The sequence below is a fragment of the Gouania willdenowi genome, chromosome 10 (assembly GCF_900634775.1).
Source record: "Gouania willdenowi chromosome 10, fGouWil2.1, whole genome shotgun sequence".
NCBI lineage: Eukaryota > Metazoa > Chordata > Actinopteri > Blenniiformes > Gobiesocidae > Gouania > Gouania willdenowi.
The window spans coordinates 6,689,025-6,710,550 of record NC_041053.1 but is presented as its reverse complement, the minus strand read 5'-3'; the positions used below and the strand labels follow the sequence as shown (position 1 = coordinate 6,710,550).

At 39.3% G+C, this 21,526-nt stretch overlaps 2 protein-coding genes across 6 annotated transcripts in view; one reads left to right on the top strand and one right to left on the bottom strand.

Annotated features, from left to right (window-relative positions):
* LOC114471214 (protein RD3-like) overlaps positions 1–2,349 on the bottom strand; it is a 22,128-nt gene extending 19,779 nt beyond the window's left edge. Inside the window, exon 1 of the mRNA XM_028459863.1 lies at positions 2,288–2,349. The gene's annotated coding sequence lies outside the window, so the exon portion shown is untranslated. The remainder of the gene's footprint in view (positions 1–2,287) is intronic.
* Positions 1–21,526, top strand: part of LOC114471213 (centromere protein F-like) — a 23,591-nt gene extending 2,065 nt beyond the window's left edge. The window contains exons 2-7 of one of the 5 annotated variants that reach the window (XM_028459861.1): positions 7,955–8,132; positions 9,444–9,640; positions 11,106–11,160; positions 12,164–12,292; positions 18,915–19,047; positions 21,014–21,520. In XM_028459861.1, the coding sequence (XP_028315662.1) occupies positions 7,971–8,132; positions 9,444–9,640; positions 11,106–11,160; positions 12,164–12,292; positions 18,915–19,034 (663 nt within the window). In that variant the 5' untranslated portion in view covers positions 7,955–7,970 and the 3' untranslated portion in view covers positions 19,035–19,047; positions 21,014–21,520. The other 4 variants (XM_028459862.1, XM_028459859.1, XM_028459860.1 and 1 more) reach the window with 4 other exon arrangements.

Sequence of the window (21,526 nt, the reverse complement as noted above, 5' to 3'; positions counted from 1 at the left end):
GGATAGTGCGGTCTTGAACACAACACTACTAATAATAGATATTCAGCCTACTGGTGTTAGGTTGTCGCTATAGTCTCTGTTGTGTATGAATCTGCAGGTTAAATATTGTTAGAACAAAGGACATGGCCCAACTTGGAGACACCTTTCATTATTCATCCCTAGTCTCTACCCATACATGTCAAGTAGGGCTGGGATAAACGATTATTTCTAAAAGATTAACCTAGCGGTTCTTTTTTTTTTTTTTTTTTTTTAAGGCATTTTGGTGAAACTTACAATTCATTTTTCCAGTTCGATTCGATTTGACTCGATTCGATTATTGATTATCTCCCTATTGATTGACTAAAAGTAATTCATACATGTTGATTTACATATCTAAAATGGGAGAAAAAAAAGCATGAATTTCTTAACTTTGCATTATATGTTTATTGCTCTTCAACCCAAAATTCCAACATAAAGTTCAGTAAGAATATGAAAGTACAAAATAATGCATTCAGAGTCAGAGGTAGCAGTCAATAAAAAAACAATAAAAAGGCAATGGGACCAGCAGCCTAGTAAGTAAGTAAGTAAAGTTTATTTATATAGCGCTTTTTTCAGACCAGGGTCACAAAGTGCTTCACAATTTACAGTTTAAAAAGGGCGCAATGCATATAAAAGTCCACTACAATGATGCTACAATGTATAAAAGAGTCCATTCACAAACAGGAGTGTGTCAAGAAAGCCTCCATAAAAAAGTGAGTCTTTAGATGACTTTTAAAAACATCCACAGAGTCCAGCATCCGCAGAGTGTGTGGAAGAGCATTCCAGAGACGAGGAGCTACCGCCTTAAAAGAGTGATCACCTCGTGTTTTAAAGCGGGTGCGGGGGACCATCAGCAGGTTTTGAGAAGAAGACCTCAAGCTCCTGTTTGAAACATAGGGCTGGATCAGACCCTCAATGTACTCAGGCGCCTGGCCATGAAGGGCCCTGAAAGTCAGCACAAGGATTTTAAAATTCATCCTGTAGATGACAGGGAGCCAATGTAGAGTTTTTAAAATAGGAGTGATATGGGCTCTCCTACAGGTACGGACAGGAGGCGTGCAGCAGAGTTCTGGACCACTTGAAGATGAGCCAGATCCTTTTTGCTAAGGCATGTAAACAGACTATTACAATAGTCCAACCGTGAGGAAACAAACCCGTGGATGACCATCTCAAGCTCAGGACCAGAGACTATGTGTCTCAGCTTTGATGTTTCTCAGGTGGAAGAAACAGTTCCTGATGAGCTGCTTAGAGTGACGTTCTAGGGACATCCCTTCATCAAAAATTACTCCAAGGTTCCTTATAGAACTTTTAACAGTGCTACTTAGGGCGCCAAGGTGCTGTTTGATAAGTGGAGCAATAATGTCCGGGGCAACGACTAGGGTTTCCGTTTTACTGGAGTTCAGTTGGAGGCTATTTTCATTCAGCCATTGTTTTACCTTTACCAGACAGTTTGTGAGGGAAAGCACGTTTTGGGGTTCGGAGGGCTTAAAACTGCAGTACAGCTGGAGATCATCTGCGTATAGGTGATGGGAGACATCAGGGCACTGCTGGATCAGCTCACCGAGAGGGAGTAAATAAATCAGGAACAAAAGCGGCCCAAGGACCGAGCCCTGAGGTACACCCCACTTTAAATCCGCAGTTTCTGACGTTTCGTTGTTGTGGTACACAGAGAATGTTCTACCGGTCAGGTACGATCCGAACCACTCCAACACAGGGCCCGACAAGCCAACCACATCCCGCAGTCTGCCAACCAGGATATGATGATCCACCGTGTCAAAGGCAGAAGACAGGTCCAACAGGACCAGGACGGAACATTTTTCAGAGTCTGCAGCCATCATGATGTCACTTGACACTTTCAGCAGTGCTGTCTCAGTGGAGTGAAACTTTCTGAAGCCGGACTGGAAAGTATCAAATGTGTTATTGCTCTCCAAGAATGATGTCAGTTGTTTACAGGCTAGCGTTTCTAGAACTTTAGCCAGGAACGGGATCTTGGAAATTGGCCTGAAATTCTGAAGTTCTGATGGGTCCAAGCTGGGTTTTTTCAGTTGGGGTTCCACCACAGCATGTTTAAGGGAACACGGGAACACACCAGCCGAGAGTGAAAGCCTGTCATGGTGTCCTTCCTCAACCAACAGAATTTAAGATTTATGTTGAAAACACAAGCCTAGCTTACTGAAAAAAGTGCATCTTTTAATTCTTCATTCAAATGTAAAAAACAACTACTAATACAAAAAGTGCTTTTCCAACAAAAAATAAACTTTCCCTTTACCTTGAGAATTGTGCGTGTGTGCTGCTGCTGCCACGGCGGGTGTTTCCTCCCTGTCGCGTTGACGTGCTGCCATCCGGTCACATCCGGGATAAAGAATGAGGTTAGGAACATCTACCTTCGACGAACGAGTGCGTGCCTTCACTGCTTTACACTTTTGAAACTCGGAGGAGCCACACGCGTTAATTGTTCTTTAGCGCCGCCATCTTTGATTTGGTCGGACGAGGCATATTTTGCGTTGACGTATTTTTGTCCCAGCCCTACTGTCAAGTTTTAGATTTTAAAATATGGGAAATGTTCTGTCAACCACTATGAGCCGTCCCATTACCCCAACCAAGCTCCAGTATTCCTAATATTTTTAAGACAAGTGTACAAGAAATTTAAAATACCCTGTGTCAACCACTTACTAAATACAATTAGGTGATTAGAATCTGGTAGACCTTCCTTTGTTGACATTGAAATGCTGTGAACATTCCTACTAGGGCTGGGCGATATGGACCAAAACTCATATCTCAATATATTTTCTCAAAATGGTCATATACGATATAAATCTTAATAGTTTTATTTCAAATGAAGTCTGACCAGGAAGGCAATTCTGGTTTAAATTTGCTGATGCAAGCTGCGCAATATGTGCCACTTTTGGCTTTTTCACCTGTAAGGGACAGCACGTGTGAGTGAGTTCTATAGTGTGGGTTGTTATGCGGGAGGTCTGGGTTAGAATGCACTCATTAATCCATCTAATTGAGCTTTACATGCTGTTCTGAGAAGCAAAAGCAGCGACTCCTAAAACAAGTGTTTTGATACAAAATAAGCTATGAAATTGATATATATACAGTTGAAACTAGAAGTTTACATACACTGAAAAAAGACACTTTTTTTCTCACTGAAAGAGGGGTAAAATAGGGGAATTTCCTCGGCCAAAACAGGAGACTTGACAGATACAATATTTTAATCGTGATTACGATTATGGCCTACACGATTAAATTTACCTGATCATATGCTATTTTTACATTTAAAATGCAGGTTCTGCTGCTTATCTAATCAGGAACTTTCTCAACCCCAGTAGTCAGCTGACCACCAGGGGGTGAACACATGATTAAAACTTTGTTAAGCTCCCTTAATAACAAGCAAGCAATGCTTCATACAGTAAACTAGACCTGCAGCGCTGCTTGTTTACTGGTTTTTAATTTAGAAAAACGTATCAAATTAGTTAGTATTAAATAATTAATCGGACACTAAAGTCAGTAAATGTTGACAGGCTGCTGTTTTTGCCCAAATCATGTAGGTTTAGGCCTGATGTTCTTAACTTTTCATAGAGTTCCACTATGACTCTGTAACAGTATATTTATATGTGTAGCCCATAGTAAATGGGTAAATTGTAGTATTCTTTTTTAAAGCTTTTGTTTTTACATATTGTTTGTTAATAAATAGTTAGAGAAAACATCTGTATTTTCATCTCACATGATTAATAATCGTGATTACATTATTGATCCAAATAATCGTGTATCATTTTGGCTGTAATCGTGCAGCCCTAGCCTCTGTCTAAACCACATCCAGGTCCAATGGCTGACATAGAAAAAACACCTAATTTGTTTGTCTTTCTTAGTTCCCAAAGATTTCCTATTAGGGATGCACCAAAATGAAAATTTGAGGCCGAAGCTGAATAAAATATAAACGAGTTGGATTTTGCCCACGTTGGTAGGTGACGTCACTTAACACACCTCCTCGAATGTGAGCTCCTCCCTCTCCAACTATCTAACAGCTAAAACAACACTGCTGTTTAACATAGAATATATACAGTATTATACTTTATTACCATATATGTAAATACAAACTGCACTACTGGACACCCAAACTGCACTACTTTTTCTGCTGCCTATCGTGTTGGGAGTCACTGCTTGTGTTTACACACATCAGCTGTTAGCACTCAGGGATGTAACGATTCACTCAACTCCCGATACGATTCGATTCACGATACTGGGTTCACGATACGATTCTCTCACGATTCATTTTACAAAATGGGACTGTACTTAAATGACTGAAAAATATTCCTTTGTTTTTTTGGGGGGAAAAAACTAGAAAATACTGTACTATTTTCCTTTTATTTTTCATTGTCAAAAGAATCCCTTGATGAACTTTTCAAACAATGCAATTTAATTACAAATAAATCTTGAATGAAATAAATAAAGGAATAATACAAATGAAGAAGCCTATTCATTTAAATTCTGGTTCCATAGTAAACAATAAAAAACTGCATAATAGTTATTTTTCTTTTTAAAAGTGCAACTGAAAATGTATTTTGTGACTTAACAATTAGACCAAAAAAAAAAAAACAGTCTGCACTGTATTTGCGTCAGATATTTGTTTGAACCAGCAGAGGGTGATAGTAACCCAGTGGTCGGTTGGGATGCAGCTAAGTGTAGTGAAGAAGAGATGCTTTGCTAGCAGACAGAGTTAATAGAAAAACGTGACTTTTACAGATATTCACGTAATATTACAGATATTCTTTCGGTGCTAAAGGGGTAAGGAATCATTTATGAACGTGTTTAAGAGTAGAAGGCGGCCAGAAAGAAAGTATTAGCAGATTTCGCCTGCCGCAATGACTTCTGGATAGCCAACCAACACTTCTGGGTAGCACCCTCTGCTGGTTAAAAAAAGTACTGCGATTCAATTTTCACAGCATCGATGTGAACCTTGATACCTATGAATCGATTTTTAACTGCCTTGCGATTAATCGTTACATCCATACACCAATTTATGCAGTGAGACCTGTGTAGTGTAAGGAGGAAACGATGGGGATGTTTACGGATTTGTGGCTTACTCGCCTGTTTAAAACTGACTTTTCACAAAATGTGAAATAACAAGGGAGGGAGGAAACAGAACTTTTTCAACTTTGTCCCTCTGAATGAGGATACATGGATGTATATGACTGTATCAAAAACCATTATGAAGTGATTTTTTTAATCATACCTCCCCTTTAATGCACTTTAACTTTTTTTTTGGAATGCATGTTTTGTTTTATTTGAAGGGCTAATATAAATGAAAAACTTTGTTGTGCTTTTTATGAAAATCAAAGACTACTGGAATACAAAAAAAAATGTCAGAATATTCAATAAATATTTACTTTCTTTAAAAAACACGTCTAAAAATGTATTCTAGGCTCTTTATGCACTATTAAAATTATTATTCGGCCAAGCTACATTTATTTGGCTTTGGCCACAAATTTTCATTTTGGTGCATCTTGATGTATTTTTATATATAAATATATATATCGGTAAATCCGAAAATTTTAATCCGATATTTGTTTTCAGCAGACTGATGTCCGATATCGGATCGGGACATCCCTAGTGTCTAAAGATTCCCACTCCTAATCAGTAAATTGGTTTGTAGACGGTGCTACCCCTGAAAAATTTTACTCAAACTTAGCGAGAACATGCAAACTGTCCTAGCTGTTATGACCAAAATAGACATTTACAATTGATGGTTAGTTCTCTATTGATATTAACTGATATTGTGTAAGCTACTTTTTTCTTAGTCTAATTTTTTCATGCGTCAACACTAACAGCATTGGAACGTAACAGTGTAGTAAATGTATGATTACTGTGAACAGGATGTAGTCCATATTGTCTCTACAGTTATGATGTAAATACAATGTCTCATTGTGAAGTCAGGTGTTTCTGTTTTATATTGGTGAGAGCCTGAAGGTGGATCTACAAGTCAAAACTAAAAATACGATCCTTCCTCAGGTTGTTTCAAACAGGCTTTTCTTCATTCCATAAAGCTCATCTGCAACATTTTGTGTTTGAATAGATGTGTATTGTTTAAACAATGCTGTAGATCATGCACTGATAGTATTTTTGATTTTAAGTAAATGTTTGTGATTTTTTTTTTTTTTTTTAAAAAGCCTGACCTTTGCCAAAAATAAAGTGCACAGCAGTATTTTTATTTAACAAATAAAGAAAACCACAGGGTTTAGGGTAGATGATAAAATAATAATAAATAACAAGTTTCCTTGTAGTGCAAAAATAAAAAAGTCCAAATGCAGCAGCTTTTTGGACATTTAAATGTAAAAATATTTTTCTAAAAATAATCTGCAACAGTTTCCAAGATAAAAGCTCCTAAAAGTCAAACATTCTACAGAAATAATAAAGTGCATCATGTGTAACATTTTCACAAGTCAACATGGAATGACAGAATGAACATGGCACAAGTTAGTTGTTCTCACACTTATTACAGTCACTTGTTCATTAGTGGAAGGTTTTTATTCATGTACAAAGCCATGAACTCCATCATTTTATACAAAGTCGCTTTGCTCTCTTCACTGATCATAAGCTCTAACAGCACTCCACTGGCTGTTTGCTCCGTTAGCTTAAGCTTTAGCTTGATTTCTAGCTTCAAATGCTCCACACTCAGTGGTGTGGTGGTGTCTTATAGTGAATGAGGTAGCGTTTTGTTTGCTGCTCCACCAGGACTTATTGCCACATTACAGGAATTACAAATTGCTATTTTTTGCTCTTTTTTTTTTGCGTACTACTTCCTACATGCTAAGCTAACTGTGCTTCCGTGACTTTTGTTGTTGTTATCCTGTGTAGCAGAGGCATGCGCAGCACGCACATGCACACATGACCTGGTGGGCAGGTCTGTCAGTCATCTCACTGCAGAAAAGGACAGTGAGTGACTTTATGGCGGACTTCAAGACATTTGCGGAGGTAGAAAAGATCAGCGGAAAAGATTGGTTTCATATGCAAGGATCGGACGATCGCCAATCCCCCAAAATAAGGGAAATGGAAATCGGCACCGATCGATCGATGCATCCTTAGTTTGTGAACGTGTGGCAAGGGCTGAGTGATAGGGACCAAAACTTCTATCTCAATATGTTTTTCTCAAAATATCTCAAAAAGATACAGGATACAAGTGTATCCTTAACAAACCACACTACAGAACTCACTCGCACGTGCTGTCTCATATAGTAGTCTGTTATGTCTGTGCAAATTTGTCTACAAGCATGAAATATAGCATACTTTCAGTTTTTGACCTGCTGAATTCAAATCTGGCAGCAGCCAGAGCCAGTTGTCTATGGGGTCACTTATATTGGACAATTCAAAATAACGGCCGTCCAAAAACTGTTTTTTTCTGTTACTAGCCAATCAAAAGTCACATAATTAAAATTAAAAACACATTTCTAAGAAATTCTAAATATGATGCCTATTTGACAGTAACCTGGCATCTCCATTTTAGTAAATCCAATATGGCCGCTTGTGAATATTTAACATTGAACATTTATGACCAAAAATATCTTTATTTTACAACATATATAAAGCGGAAGACCTAATATTCATTATTTAAAGATTGAATTAGCATTTATTAAGCTGATATGGGATAATATGAATGTTTGTATTTTTATTAATCGATGGAAATATGAATATATTTTTATAGTTTTTGTCAACATGTGATTTAAAAAAAAAAATAAAATTCATTAGTGAGTCTAGTTATTGTCACTTGAAAAAAATGTGTCATTGAAAACTATGAGAACAAATTGTAGTCGACATAATGAACAGTGAATGTCATCAGAGTCACATTCTCACGCGTCTCTGTTACTGTTTCCGCCTTAGAAGAGAAAGCCCAATATTGTGCATTGTGTTGCCTGATGTGATTTTCCACTGCTGTCAGGCCCAGCACCAGAGAGATGAGCTGGGCTGAGGAGGACTGGACTGTGGGGCTCTCAGGACGAGTCCTGCAAAAAGTGAAGGAGCTGCAGGTTCAACAGGAGCGTTTGAGCAGAGAGAACAAGCAGAAGCAGCTGCAGCTGGACAACATCCACATCAGCCTCAGAAAACAGACTACCAAGGTACAAACATCCCTGGATGGAGCTGTTAAACTGTTGATTCTGAAAGTTTACAATATAGAATATCTATTTATGCAATTGTGATTTATTATTTTTATTTTAATTCCAAGTCAATGATAAAAATGGGCAACATTTGATAGTTTTTATTTTTTTCCCTCATTAAAATTACAGTGTTAAAGGTTTTGTATTAAATGAACTATCTTCATTTATTTAATTATTCATGTAAAATAAAATACAATCTTTAAATGTTTATTTTCACAGAAACATTGTGACAGATGTTTTTAAGTGTTGCAGATCAGATGTATGGTCAGTAGTATGTTATGTGTGAGACATTGGCAACTGGCGGCCCAGAGGCCACTTGCGGCCTTCGGTCTAATTTTATGCGGCCCCCAAAGTAAATTTACAAAATGAAAGAAAAGTACACAAAATAAAAGCAAGAATGCATGAAAAAATACAAAGAATTACAACATTGTTGGAAATTACATTAAAAGACAAGAGAAAAACGCAGAAAACTACAACAAAAATGAACACAACTACAACAGTAATACACTAAAGTACTCAGAAAACTATACAAAATTAAAGAAAATGACAACAAAAGTACACAAAAAGACAATAAATACACAAAAAACCCTCCAAAAAGTGCAGAGTAGCAGTACAAATACACAATGACTCCAAAAAATTTAAATTTTACAGGAAATGCATAAAATGCCTCACAACTAGTAAGACAACAACAAACTTACACAAAATGACTGAAAAATGCACTAAATTACAATACAAACTTTTAATTCTTTCTTGTATTAATGCTCAGATCGCTCATAATTCTAAATGCTGACATGAATGTTGATCATGTGGCCCTTCAATCAAAGAAACACATTTTTGTGGCCTTGCTGTGATAAAAGTTGCCTACCTCTGTTATATATAATATGAATGAAATACATAAGATATATTTTGAAAAACACAAGGTGGATTTTCATTAAAATGTAATCAAAGTTAAACACTTGCATTAATTAGAAGAAATAGTGTTTCATGTTGAAACCTCAACATTTCCTCTTTTTTTAAGTTACTGCTAGCCTTCCTTATTAGCTTGTAATTAAAGTGAAACCATGAAAATGTAGTATTTAAGTAGTGCTTTTCTAACCAGTGGCCCATCAGACTATACAGTACCTATGAAGTAGCTCACAGTTTCATAAAGGTTGGTGACCCCTGCATTAGTGTCTTTTTTTATCTTTTGTTAATATTTTGCTTTTGAGAGTCGTTAATGGCATGGAAAATCCTGTTGCCTTTTACATGTGCCTGTCTTCTCCCTGTGCCAAGTATGAGGAAGTGCGTGTGGAGCTGCAGTCAAGGCAGAGGGAGCTCCAGTCTGTTCAGGAAGAGGCTAAGACAGCGTTCAATAGCAAAGAGCGTCTGAGCCAAGAGGTTCAGACCAAACAGGCCCAGATATGCTCCTTGGAGGGACAGCTCGATGCTGCCCGTGCCCACAACAACAAGCTCACCCGAGAAATCAAAAGGTCAGTGGCACTGAGTTATCTCGTCAATGGCACTGAGTGAGTTAAAAGGAACTTCCTCACACTAACCATCTTTTTAAAACCATCTATAAATGAAACAAGCGGAAGCATCCATGTGTTCTACACATCATGATGAGCATCACCAACTCACTGCTGCCTCTCTACTTTATGTGAAACTGGGTAATCTGAAAAAATGTTTGAACACAATGTACTCGCAAATATTGACACACTACAATGACTCTGTTCCCCCAGCCAGCAAAGTAAATAATTATTCAGAGAAGAGTAGAGTATTTCATTTCATTAGGATGCAGCAACCATATAATATGTTTCATCCACAATGCGTTTTTCAAAGCTTATTTATTCAGCGTCATTTACTTGGGGTAGTCATCTTATTTTTTTTTTTAACTTGTCTGCACATGCTGTCAAAGGTCAACACTACAAGTGTGAAGCTTAACTATAATGGTGGTGGCTGTGGACAGAGGGAAGGAGTGAGTGGTAGTACCTAAAGCAGGTATTTGGGATCAATGTGTCTAATGTTAAGCTCAGTACGAGTTTTATCCCACATCCCAAGGCGTGCCAGTGCATCGTAGACCAGTATATGTGCAATAACTACTACTGCAAACCCAGGAGCCGCCCCGGGCTCGCAGATGCAGCCAGGCCAGCAGAAAGAGTGGGGGCCAAGGAGCCCCAGACCACCCCCTCACGGCAGAGCAGCCCCCCAGATGCCCCCGAGATCCCAGGCCGAGAAGCAGCCACCGCCCCCCACATACACATCCGAGAAAGCTCCAAGGAGCCAAGCACCCAGTGCATCCCGCCAACCCCCCGAGGGGACGGGCCAGAGAGCCCCCTGCTCGAGACCCCAGCAGAGGAGCCAAGGCCCACGCCTAGCAGACGGCCAGAGCCGCGCCGAACGGGCAGCAGGTGGGCCCAGAGCCAGCAGGGACCGGACCCCAGGCCAGAAGGACCCGGACCAGAAGCTGCACCGGGATCACTGAGGGAGGGGATACACACGGCTGCTTAGCACTGAGAGCTGACAGAAAAACTACACTTCCCACAATGTAAACAGACCTGTTGCGCCTCTACCTCCCACAATGCACCAGTTATTTAAAGGGACAAGCAGGACCGATCAACGAAATTGCGTCAAATCTTGACCAAAATGGCACCTTTCATAGTTTATGCCCCAAGGTATAAAATTGTTCTAATAAGTCCTTTTAATATGTTTTTTTTAATAAAATATATTAAGTTTATTGGTATATATATTTAGTTTATTGGTAATTCAATAAACCTTTTTTTTTGTATACATTTTCAGTACAGGTACCCTTTAATTAAAGATCCACTACAAAAATTACTATGTTAACAAATTAGTACCATATTAAATTCTAATTCTACATATGTGCCCCATTGTAGCGCAAATCCTTTACATCTTTTTCTTTTAAACTCTTTTCTTATTGTCCACTTGTGCTGTTAGGCTGAAAGCGGAGCTGGAGAAGCTGCAGAACAGCAGAGTGGTGGCAGGTAATAATGTAAGTAAACCCTTTAAAATCCACTGAGTATTTTTTTACCATCGTAATTGGAATGTCAAAAACTTTGGATTATCTTAAATAAATAAATAAATAAAGCAAAAAAAACCCAACAAAAATAAATGTAGCTTTCCCATGTGGCTTCGTGGATGTGAACAAGTCGAGTAAGCTACATGTAGCTGAGCACCAGGGTTGGGGTCAATTACATTTTTAAATTACAATTACATCTTCAATTATCCATGTTCAATTACAAGACCATTACATTGTTCCAATTACAATTAAAAATAGTTATTATTTTCCCCTGAAATCAATTACAATTATGTTCACAATTACTAAAGTTCATTTACAATTACTCACAATTACTGAGCCTTTAATAAAAGCCTTATAATAATGGGCCAGTTTTGATCCATGTCTTAAATCAGCTGTAAAATACACTAAACAATACTATCTATCTTTTAATTTCTCTATCTGTAATCTCTTTGTTACCTTATTACGCTTCATTATCCATGAAAATACTGTATATATTATATTTTTGATAAGGGCTTTTAAACATTTTTTCTGTCAGTATTCCACTAGATTTCAACTTTTTTTTAAAAATGGTACAATGATGCTCAAGAGAACTAGCGGTTAAACTTAATATGAAACACATTTTAATCATGGTTTACTACATAGGCCTACTGTATGTGTAAACCATGTAGCTATAACACAGTTCCCCAGTTTTGCAAAGGGATGTATATCACTGTAGCAAAACATAATACTGCCCATTTAAGATATGTAAAAGTCAAATGCTAAACACAAGTCCAGTGATTCATGCAGACATCTGCAGCTGAGCACAGGCTGAAGCAGCTGTGTCAGCGGCAAAATGCACATCCGGCTGCAGCAGCAGCAATGCACCAAAGAGCAGGAGAAGCAACATCAGAGGGTGAAACTGACAGAACAATCACAAAGTTAAGAGTTTAGATCTAACTTGTGTGACTAGAGTTTTTCTGATTGTATTTCTGTGCAGGATTTGGCAGAGGTCCAGAAGGAGAGGCAGTTCCCAAAAAAGCAGCATCAGCAGGGGGTTAACAAACTCTACCGAGAGCTGCAGCAGGCGAGAACCCTCCACAATGCTCTGCAGGCCCAGCTTGACCAGGTACATACTGTATATACATGTGTGGTTGTAAAACAATTATCTGTACATGAAGGTGAATTAAGGTTTTTTAACCCTGCAGAAAAGTGTAAAGTGATCTCTGTAGAGCTTTACATGTAGAGCTTTTAATTTTCCAGCTATTCCTATGGCATCAATTTAGTGCCAAAAACCCAAGCTCATAAAAACTGTAATCTCGCACCTTTAGATTACTTTCTACGCTCGCGCGGTGCCTTTCTGCGCACTCGCCGTCTCGGTTTGTGCGCTCGCGGTGATGTTGAGTTTTGGCACTTTGGGGGCGGGCATTGCATAGACGGCACCTCCTGTCTGATTGGTCACTTGAAAAACGGTCAGAGCCAATCAGAGGTACAGTAGGGTGGGTCATCACAGTGTAAAGTCCGTGGCAGTTTCCTGGGACAAAAAATAAAAAGTTATCTCTCAGATTTCATTTGATTTTATGCTGGGACCAATGTATGTAGCTAGTTTTTTTTTTTTTTTTTTACTGTGTTAGCTAAACTGACTTCTGGTCTGGTCTCGCCATCTTGCACAGACCGAGACGGCAAGCATGCATAAAGGCACCTCACGCGCGCAGAAAGTGGTCTAACTGCGCGATTACAGTTTTTATGCCCTTGAGTTTTTGGCACTAAATTGACGCCAGCTATTCCCTCTTTCTCTTTCCTGCTCACTCAGTCACTCTCTTATCCTCGTTACTTCTGTCACTGTTATTATTTGTACCAATGGTCAACTTATGAACTTATTTCACTCCCACACTTCTTGCTCACCTTGCTTCTGTTCCGTTTCACTTTCCTGCTGTTTGTTTTTCTGCATTTTCCTCACTGCTGTCCTCTCCACTTCGTCCTTCCCCTCTTGGTTTCTCTCCAGTGGAAAGGTTGAGCAGCAAAGGTAATGATCATGTGACCGCCTTTGATAGTGCAGAGTGATACAAAATAAATGCTTTCAACTTATGTGTGTAAAGAAGTTTTCTGTAGAAAGGGTGAACATTGTGTTAATCTTAGTAAAAGGATTGAGTTTGTTCTCTAGTTTTCTGATTTGTCATCTTCAAAAGTTGTGCTTTAACAAAAGATCTTGATGTTGATTTCTATGTATTTTGATCTATTGATAATTTTTTAAGAATAGACATTTTTTTCTTGGCAGCGCTGCTGAAAAACTGTGCTCCCTCTTTAACACTCACTAACCATACCTTTTATCTGAAAAGGCGGAACACGCAGTAGAAGCAATCACAATACTTGCAGCATTTATCTTCAGATGGCTGCTTTGCACAGTTTCTAATTTTATGGCATTTGCATTTTGATTGCAGAGGCATGCAGTTTCAGTCATGTACACCAGGGGTCCCCAATCCTGGTCCTCAAGGGCCACTATCCAGCATGTTTTAGATGTTTCCCTCTTCCAACACACCTGATTCAAATGATGAACTCATCATCAAGCTCCGCAGAAGCCTGATAACGATCCTGGTCATTTCAATCAGGTGTGTTGGAAGAGGGAAACATCTAAAACATGCTGGACAGTGGATCTTGAGGACCAGGATTGGGGACCCCTGATGTACACCCAAAGCATTTATTCTATTAGAAATGTTTTTGAGTTTTGTTTTTTGTTTTTGGTAGGTTTTACACGATCAGGATTTTTTGCCCGATCACCGATCAGTAGCTGTGTTTCCATTACCCTGCGCAAAATTAAAATAGAGCAATAAAAACTGGTAATGGAAATTCTGAAAAAACACTCAAATATTGCTAAAAAGGTTTCACGCTTTCACGAGGAGGAATTTCAGGCGTTCAATATTGAAATGTGTAGCAAGTGTGCCATGGAAATGCTTTTTTCACAAATACAAGTCACAGAACGTGACGTACATGGTCACATGACGTGACGTACTTGGTCACATGACCACTGCTCTCTGAGTGTAAACAGAAGAGGAGACCGGAACATTTTTTAGCATTATACTTAAAAATGATCACTGCCACATTAGGCATAAAACAACAATAGAATACAGTGTTATTGGTACCTATAGATGCATCCTTGTGGTTGTGAGGGAGTGCAGGAGTAGGAGATTTCCCTCTTCACAGGTACATAGCGGTGGTGGACGCACACACACACATGCACTTCTGTTCTCTAGGGGTTTAACAGACTAGTCGACTTTAGCGGTGTCTCGCGACTCTGTCCACGTGACGTCGACTAGTCGTGGGTACCTGACTTTTGCCCAAGATGGCGGCTCAACACAGCAAACGAGGGTCTTAGTACCCCCGCACGGCAAGGCAGCACAACATCAAGCGTTTATCGCTCCTTCCTGGTTTGTGCTCAAACTGCAGCTGGTAGGCAGATACTACGGCTAATATACATGCTAACGTTAGCTGTAGTGGTAACATGTCTGTGTATTAGGCAGATCTGGAAAACATCAGCAGCGCAGGACGGAGACTCCGTTAGCGAGGGGAGACCACTGTTGTGCCAAAATCTGTGACCCAAAAAAATCTGTGACCGGAGGCAGAGACAGTTCCAGTTATTCTTCTCCAGTCTGCATTTAAACAAACATTTACAAACGTGTTTAAGGGGGAGTAATTGTCCGCCGAGAAGCCGCAAGGGTTGGCACTGTCGCCACCTGCGGTCACAGATTTTTTCGGGTCACAGTTTTTGCACAACACCGGCACTCGGCTCGGCTTCCGCTGTTGGAGTCGACAACTCGACTAGTATGCACATAAAGTCGACCTTTAAAATTATGAAGTTGTTCAACCCCTAGTGTCCACCAACCCGCCGAAACGGACAGACATATTCAATATTAAAGAGAAAGTATAATGGAGCACTGCGCTGGCTGAATATACAAAACAAGCTCCGCCACAGGAGCTCATATACACTAACAGAAGATGCTGACTCTGATTTCATAGCCAGTAGACTCCAACGCATAGGGCAAATATGTTGGTCGTCTGGAACGTCTTTGGTGTAAATGAGACGATAAAACAATGCAATGGGAGCATCTACAAAAAGTTTAATCACTAATATGACGTCATTGATCAGATCAGCCGATCACAATTGCATAAAATGCAAAATATCGGCTGCTCCGATATAGCTGATCAGATTGGTGTAAAGCCTAGTTTTTGCCCTAATTTGAAATTTGATATTGAACAACAAACATTTTCTGAAAAACTGCTTAAATGCCAAAATATATATATTTTTTTAACTAAAATGACAAAAACTTTATTAATACTTAGATACATTTGTTTGTAACATTTCAAGCTATTCATTGGACTTGTACGACTTGAATTGCAATAAATAACTGGAAAAATTAGGGTGTTCTAAAACTTTTGACCGGTAATATATTATATGTGGATAAAGGGATTAGTAGTTAAGGGAGCAGGCTTGTAATGGTAGGCTCACTGGTGCTGCTCTCCCTCATCCATCACTGTGGGATGTTGATTAGTCCCTTATATTAACCCTAACTGTTCCCTGGGCTCTACACCTCAGGGCGGGGTTCAATACAGAGAACACATTTTGTGTGTGTAACTTTACATATACAGGGTTTGCACCAGCGCTGTTGAGCGTAGGGGGGCCCGACGTTGTAATTTTGCTCCCCTGCAGAGCAATGGCTCCCCCTACGTTCAGTTTTTTGCAACGTAGGTAGGATTTTCTGTTGTATTTTCCTTTTTTTAATCGGTACTGCCGTAACAATTGTTGCACACTTAGACACAAAAGGGACTGTGCACGGGTTGTTTAACTCTCTTTTTAAGAAAAAAGATGCTAAATTTTCCACTCTGTACACCATGTGCCACACCCCCTATGCTGTGAAAAATTTCTGGTGAGAACCCTGATATGACAATTCAACTTCAGTCCTCAAGGGCCGGAGTCCTGAGACTTTTAGATGTCTCCCTCCTCCAACACACCTGAATCAAATGAATGGCTCGTTATCATGCTTCTGCAGAGCTTGATGACAACACATTGGTTTCAACCAAATTTTTCACCTAATTTCAGAGCAAAAATCTACTTTGGCTGTCTCTTCTCAACCAGTCCGGTTGGACAGGGCTTTTCTTCACCGTCTTCTGTTCCTCATCCTCCTCGACCTCCAACCAAAAGGCCTGCTTTTCAGCAGACGAGAGCAGATGATGAACAAACTGCATATGAGAGAAGGGCACAACAGCCCAATTTGTATTCTGACAGAGAACCAGGTGAAGGAATCGACTCTGAACACATTGCAGTCACTTCCCCTGCTGACTCTGAGAACAAAAGTAGAAATGAGGCGATGAAATCTGACATCCATGGGACAAACAGGAGCTTTTCCTCTTTCTCCAGCACCATCACAGGAAATGTTCATAGAGGGACAGATTCTGATAATCCATATTTGCTACAAACTATGAGACTTTCTTCAGAAAAGGCTCCTCTATTGTCTGAGCAGTCGGTCCTCTCTCCAGACCTTAAAAAAGAAAATGATGTGTTGCGTTCTGAGCTGCAGGATGTTCGGGAAGAGCTCCAGAAAAGACTTCAAGACCTGGAAGCTCAACGCAGGGCTGAGGCTGAAGCCAGAACCCGTCTGAAGCAGTTGAGTCGCAAACATGCCAACCACTCTACAGTGAAGGAGGAGAAAAGCAAGGAATTGAGTGCACAGTTGGAGAGTGAAAGGGCTGAGACTGAAAGGCTGAAGAAACTTGTAACTGCTTTGGAAGTAGAGTTTAAAAAAAGAAAGGAGAGCAACATTGCAGAAGAAGACAGGGAGAATGAAATGATCGAGTTGAATATCCAACTGAAGAAGCAGCTGGCCGAGGTGAAAGCTCAACTGGCTTTAGAACAAGAGGAGAGGAAGCAAGAAGAGGAAGAGAAAAATAAAAAGTGCATCTCGAACACGGATGTGAAGGAAGAGCTGAGCAGCAAAGTGGCTGAACTTACAGCTGAAGTGGAAGAACTGAGGCGTAGAATCAAAGAGTCGCAAGAAGAGGAAAGTCTCTCTGCTGACAACAGCCCTCTAAAGTACCTCAGTTTACACAATGATGAGCTCAACTCTAACATGGTTTGTCCTGAGCACAAACTCCTCCTCTTCTGCCAATCCACCAATGAGCGCAACATGCTTGTGTCAGCAGGAGAAAACTTTGAGAAGGAGGAAAGCATGATTGATCTGGATCCCTCTTTATTGTCAGATGAAGATGAAACGGATCAACTAACCTCTAATCTAGATGACTTCAGCCTGAGTGAGCTTTCCACCTCCGACACGTCAGAGGTGCAGCACCTAAAGAAAGAGTGCGAAAGACAGACGGAACGTGCTGCTCAGTCCCAGGTCAAACTGGAGGCTCTGCAGAGACAGGTAAGCTAAACATTAGCTATTCAGTCAATCAAGTTTAGTCATCCATTCATCCTCTTCACATGAACAAACCAATCCAGACCCTTCAGACAAACATCTCCACACAGGTGTTAAATACACCGAGCAATTTACTTTGTCATTCATATATTATGATATCTTGTTTGAGGATCTGAAATGAAAGTATTTTAAAAACAACATTGTTTAAAGATAAACTGACAGGAGACATTGGAGCTATTAAACTATACAATATACAGTGTATCTTCCTGGTCTACTATATATATTTGTTGTATAATTTAAAAAAAAAAAAAAAAAGTCATATGTATACAGTCGATTTGATTTTCTATATACTTTCAGTCTCTGGTCATGACTGCTGTCACCACAAAGGCAGAAAGAGAACACTACGGAAGAAAGTGAGGTTGTCCTATTAAGAGCAGGTGGAGGTTTTTATTGATAAAGAGGGAGTTGTGTCCCTTTAACTCACATGTGTCAAACTCAAGGTCCGGGGGCCGAATCCAGCCCAATAGAGCATCCAATTCGGGAGCATCTAATTTGCTCCTTAGGGAGGGCTGGTGATGTGAAAAAAAAAAGAGCATCCAATTTGGCCTGCAAGAGACGGTAAACGAAAGCATGAAAACCCATCAAACAAAGAGTGGACATGACTACAACAGCGTGACAGCTAAGCCGGCTCCGTTTAGGGAGGGAAAATGGCGTGTAGTACGGCAGTGTTTCCCAACCAGGGATACGTCAACAAGTGCACTGTCAACATTTAAAAAGACATTTCACGATAAAAAAACAAACAACCAACAATCAATCAATGGCACTAAAAATACTATAATGTAAAATACTGTCCAATAAAGAGTCACATAAAGCCACATAAAATACCATAGGGTCCACACAAAATTGAAATGCCTTGTTTAGAGTCGTCACAGCTTGTGGGAAGAAACTGTTCAAATGGCGAGCAGTAGAACATTTGATTACCTGAAGGAACCATTTCAAAGGTGGCCCTGGCAGGGTGGCCTTAGGCGTCTTTCACAATTTATAAAGCTCGATTTAAGAGTCTGGCTTTATGTGTGGCCTCCAGGAGCGGCAAAGTATAGCCAATGGTCCTGCTGGCTGAGCGAACCACATTGTTTAAAGCAATTTTTCTTTCAGAGTGAGATTATGAAACCACACAGTAATACAATTGGTTAAGACCCTCTCAATTACGCAATAGTAGAAGTTTTAAAGAATCTTAGCAGAGTTAAATGAGTTAGACACCCCTTCATTAACTGGTAGTTAAACAGAAAATGGAAGCCTATTGAAATTTATTTTCATTGTTCCCTTTTGTTTTATTTTCAGGTGACTCGTCAGACCCAGCAGCTGACCACAGCCTTTGAGAAGCAGAGTAAGCACATCGCAGGACTTCTTGCTGAGCTACAAGAGAAGGAAAGAAGGCATGACGAGGAGCTGCTGCAGTGAAAGAAAGATAATTGTAAGAAAAATCTTTAAAATTTGAGGAGTTCTAAGATTTTTCTAAGAATGACATGATTAAGAGCTACTTTTAGCTTTAGGATGCTTTGTGAATACGGGCACAGGGCGTCAGGAATATGTTTGGAGACAACTTAATGTAGGGGGTCTACAATCCGGCCTCAAGGGCACTAATCCAGCTGTTCTAGATATCTCCCTGCTCCAACCCTCGTGAATCTGATGAAGTGTCATTGTTCAGCTCTGCAGATGGTCTAACGAGCCTCTCACCTGTGTGGGAATGGATAGACATCTAAAACCTGCAGGATTAGTGCCCTCAAGGACCAGGTTCATACACTCCCTACTTCCTACTTTATGGGATAAAAGACATTATTTGAGTGTGAAAAATAAATCTGTATAGTCATTCATTCTATAGACCATGTGCTGTAGCTAATAAATACATTATTCATGTTGCATCATTAAATAAATGACCAATGCACCAATAAAACAAACATACTTTCCATGTGAAGTATTTGGATAGTGGACATGACCCATTGCTGTATCACTGTGAAGTGCAATGGTCGGCTCAATGGATATGAAACCGTGCAACAAATAATTCCAATAATTTATACAATGTGTGCATATTTTGTTTATTAGTAATGCATTATACACATTTTATGTTATATACAAAACTACTCTTTAATTTCATTTCTCCTACAAAGATCGAAAATATTTAAGTTAAAGAATAGATCATTTTTATGGCAATTAAGGCTAAGAATGGCCGTAATTGTGTTTAATTAACGTGAGGATTATGAGCAGGTCCTTGTAAAAGCTTCTCACCTTTAAGGGGTCCCTGGATCCAAATAGTTTCAGAACCTGCTATAGACAACATTTACACAGAATTTATCAAGTTGCGTTATTTCTCTTTTTTTCATCACAGTCCCTAATGTTACAGAGACAGCCATCCTCACTCTACACTTCTCCAGTCTTCAGTGTAAATGAAAGCCACAAAGGGGAAATGGCATTTTTAACATAATGTGGGATTTTTGTGATAATCTAGTCTGTTGTTGCTTAAAAAAGGAATGTCTGATAAAAGCCTTTGAAATGAAGCTTCATTTGTTCGTTGTCATGATAACTAATTGCAGCTGAATGCAGCATCGAGCACAAGAAATCCCCAAAGAATTGTAAATTTAACTCATGTAATTGAAAAAGCAAAGGCAGTGCTTATTGTCATCTTAGCCCGACTGTCGATGTCCTCAAATGTAGAATGAATATACAATAATTCACATGTGTCAAACTCATGGACCGGGGGCCAAATCTGGCCCTTTAGAGCATCCAGCCCATCCCGCAGTAGAAAGCAAAAATTGAGACACCATGCATCATAGTGTAAATTACCAACTAATTCAGTTGTAGATATCTCCAAAATAATACACAAATTAAATGAAACTCCACAATATTAGCAGGGCTCACATTTTCCACGATAGCAGTCATTTTTTTTCAAACTGTTAAAACTGTTAAAATAACTCAAACTTTTTTCCAAATCCTTCAATTTTCTTCAAATTATTCCACAAAATTTCCCCAGATTACAGAAAAATTAGTCACAAAATCAAATAAATTGAAAGTGAAGATCCTGCAGGGACTGATATCTGTCTCTTATTGCTTTTATATTGTCAGTGCTGTACATATTTTATCATTTATTTATATGTGGAAATGCAAAAGGGAGCACAATGATAAGTATATTACTAATTTTCCCACGTAAAATCCGCACCCCACTTTAGACAAACTGCTCCGTATGTGGCCCCTGAACTAAAATGAGTTTGACGTGTGTGCTCTAATTAGTCCCACAAATGTTTTCTACGTCTGTACTGACGTGCCTTGGCTTAAAAAATAGTGACGTCAGCAAAATGAATCTGTTTGTTGAAAATGTTTTGTGATGTAGAGTTGTCCGTCCTTCATCTGCTTTCTGTCTAATCGTTGCTGCTTTCTTTCCTCAGGATTTGCTGACATCCCCAGCGGTCCGTCATGTCCCTACATATTAAGAAGAGGCCTGTTGGGCACTACTGTGGTACCAGGCCTTGAAAAAGAGGAGGAGAAGGATTAAAGCTCAGCTTTGACAGTGTTCCTAACAATGTTTATATCAGCTCACTCTAAGTGTTTTACTTCTTACTGTATTCTTGGTTCAACCTTGTTAAACTACTACAAACCTATACACATTTTTATGCATACATCAGATGTGTAAACTACAGCCCATAAGCATTTAAGAAAAAACAACTGTGTTCTATTTGTTTGGTAAATTCAATGTTTACTTTGTGTAATGTACTTTTTAACCAATGTGATCAGAAAAAAAAGATAAACGCATGACATGTACATACAGTATACTTCAGAAGAAAGACTAAACTAAATGCATTCACTAGTTCTGATGTTTTTTTCTTTGTCTTCTCTTGAAAGATAATTTTGAATCTAGTAGATAGGAGGTTCATGGTTTGCATATCAACTTCGTGCCAATC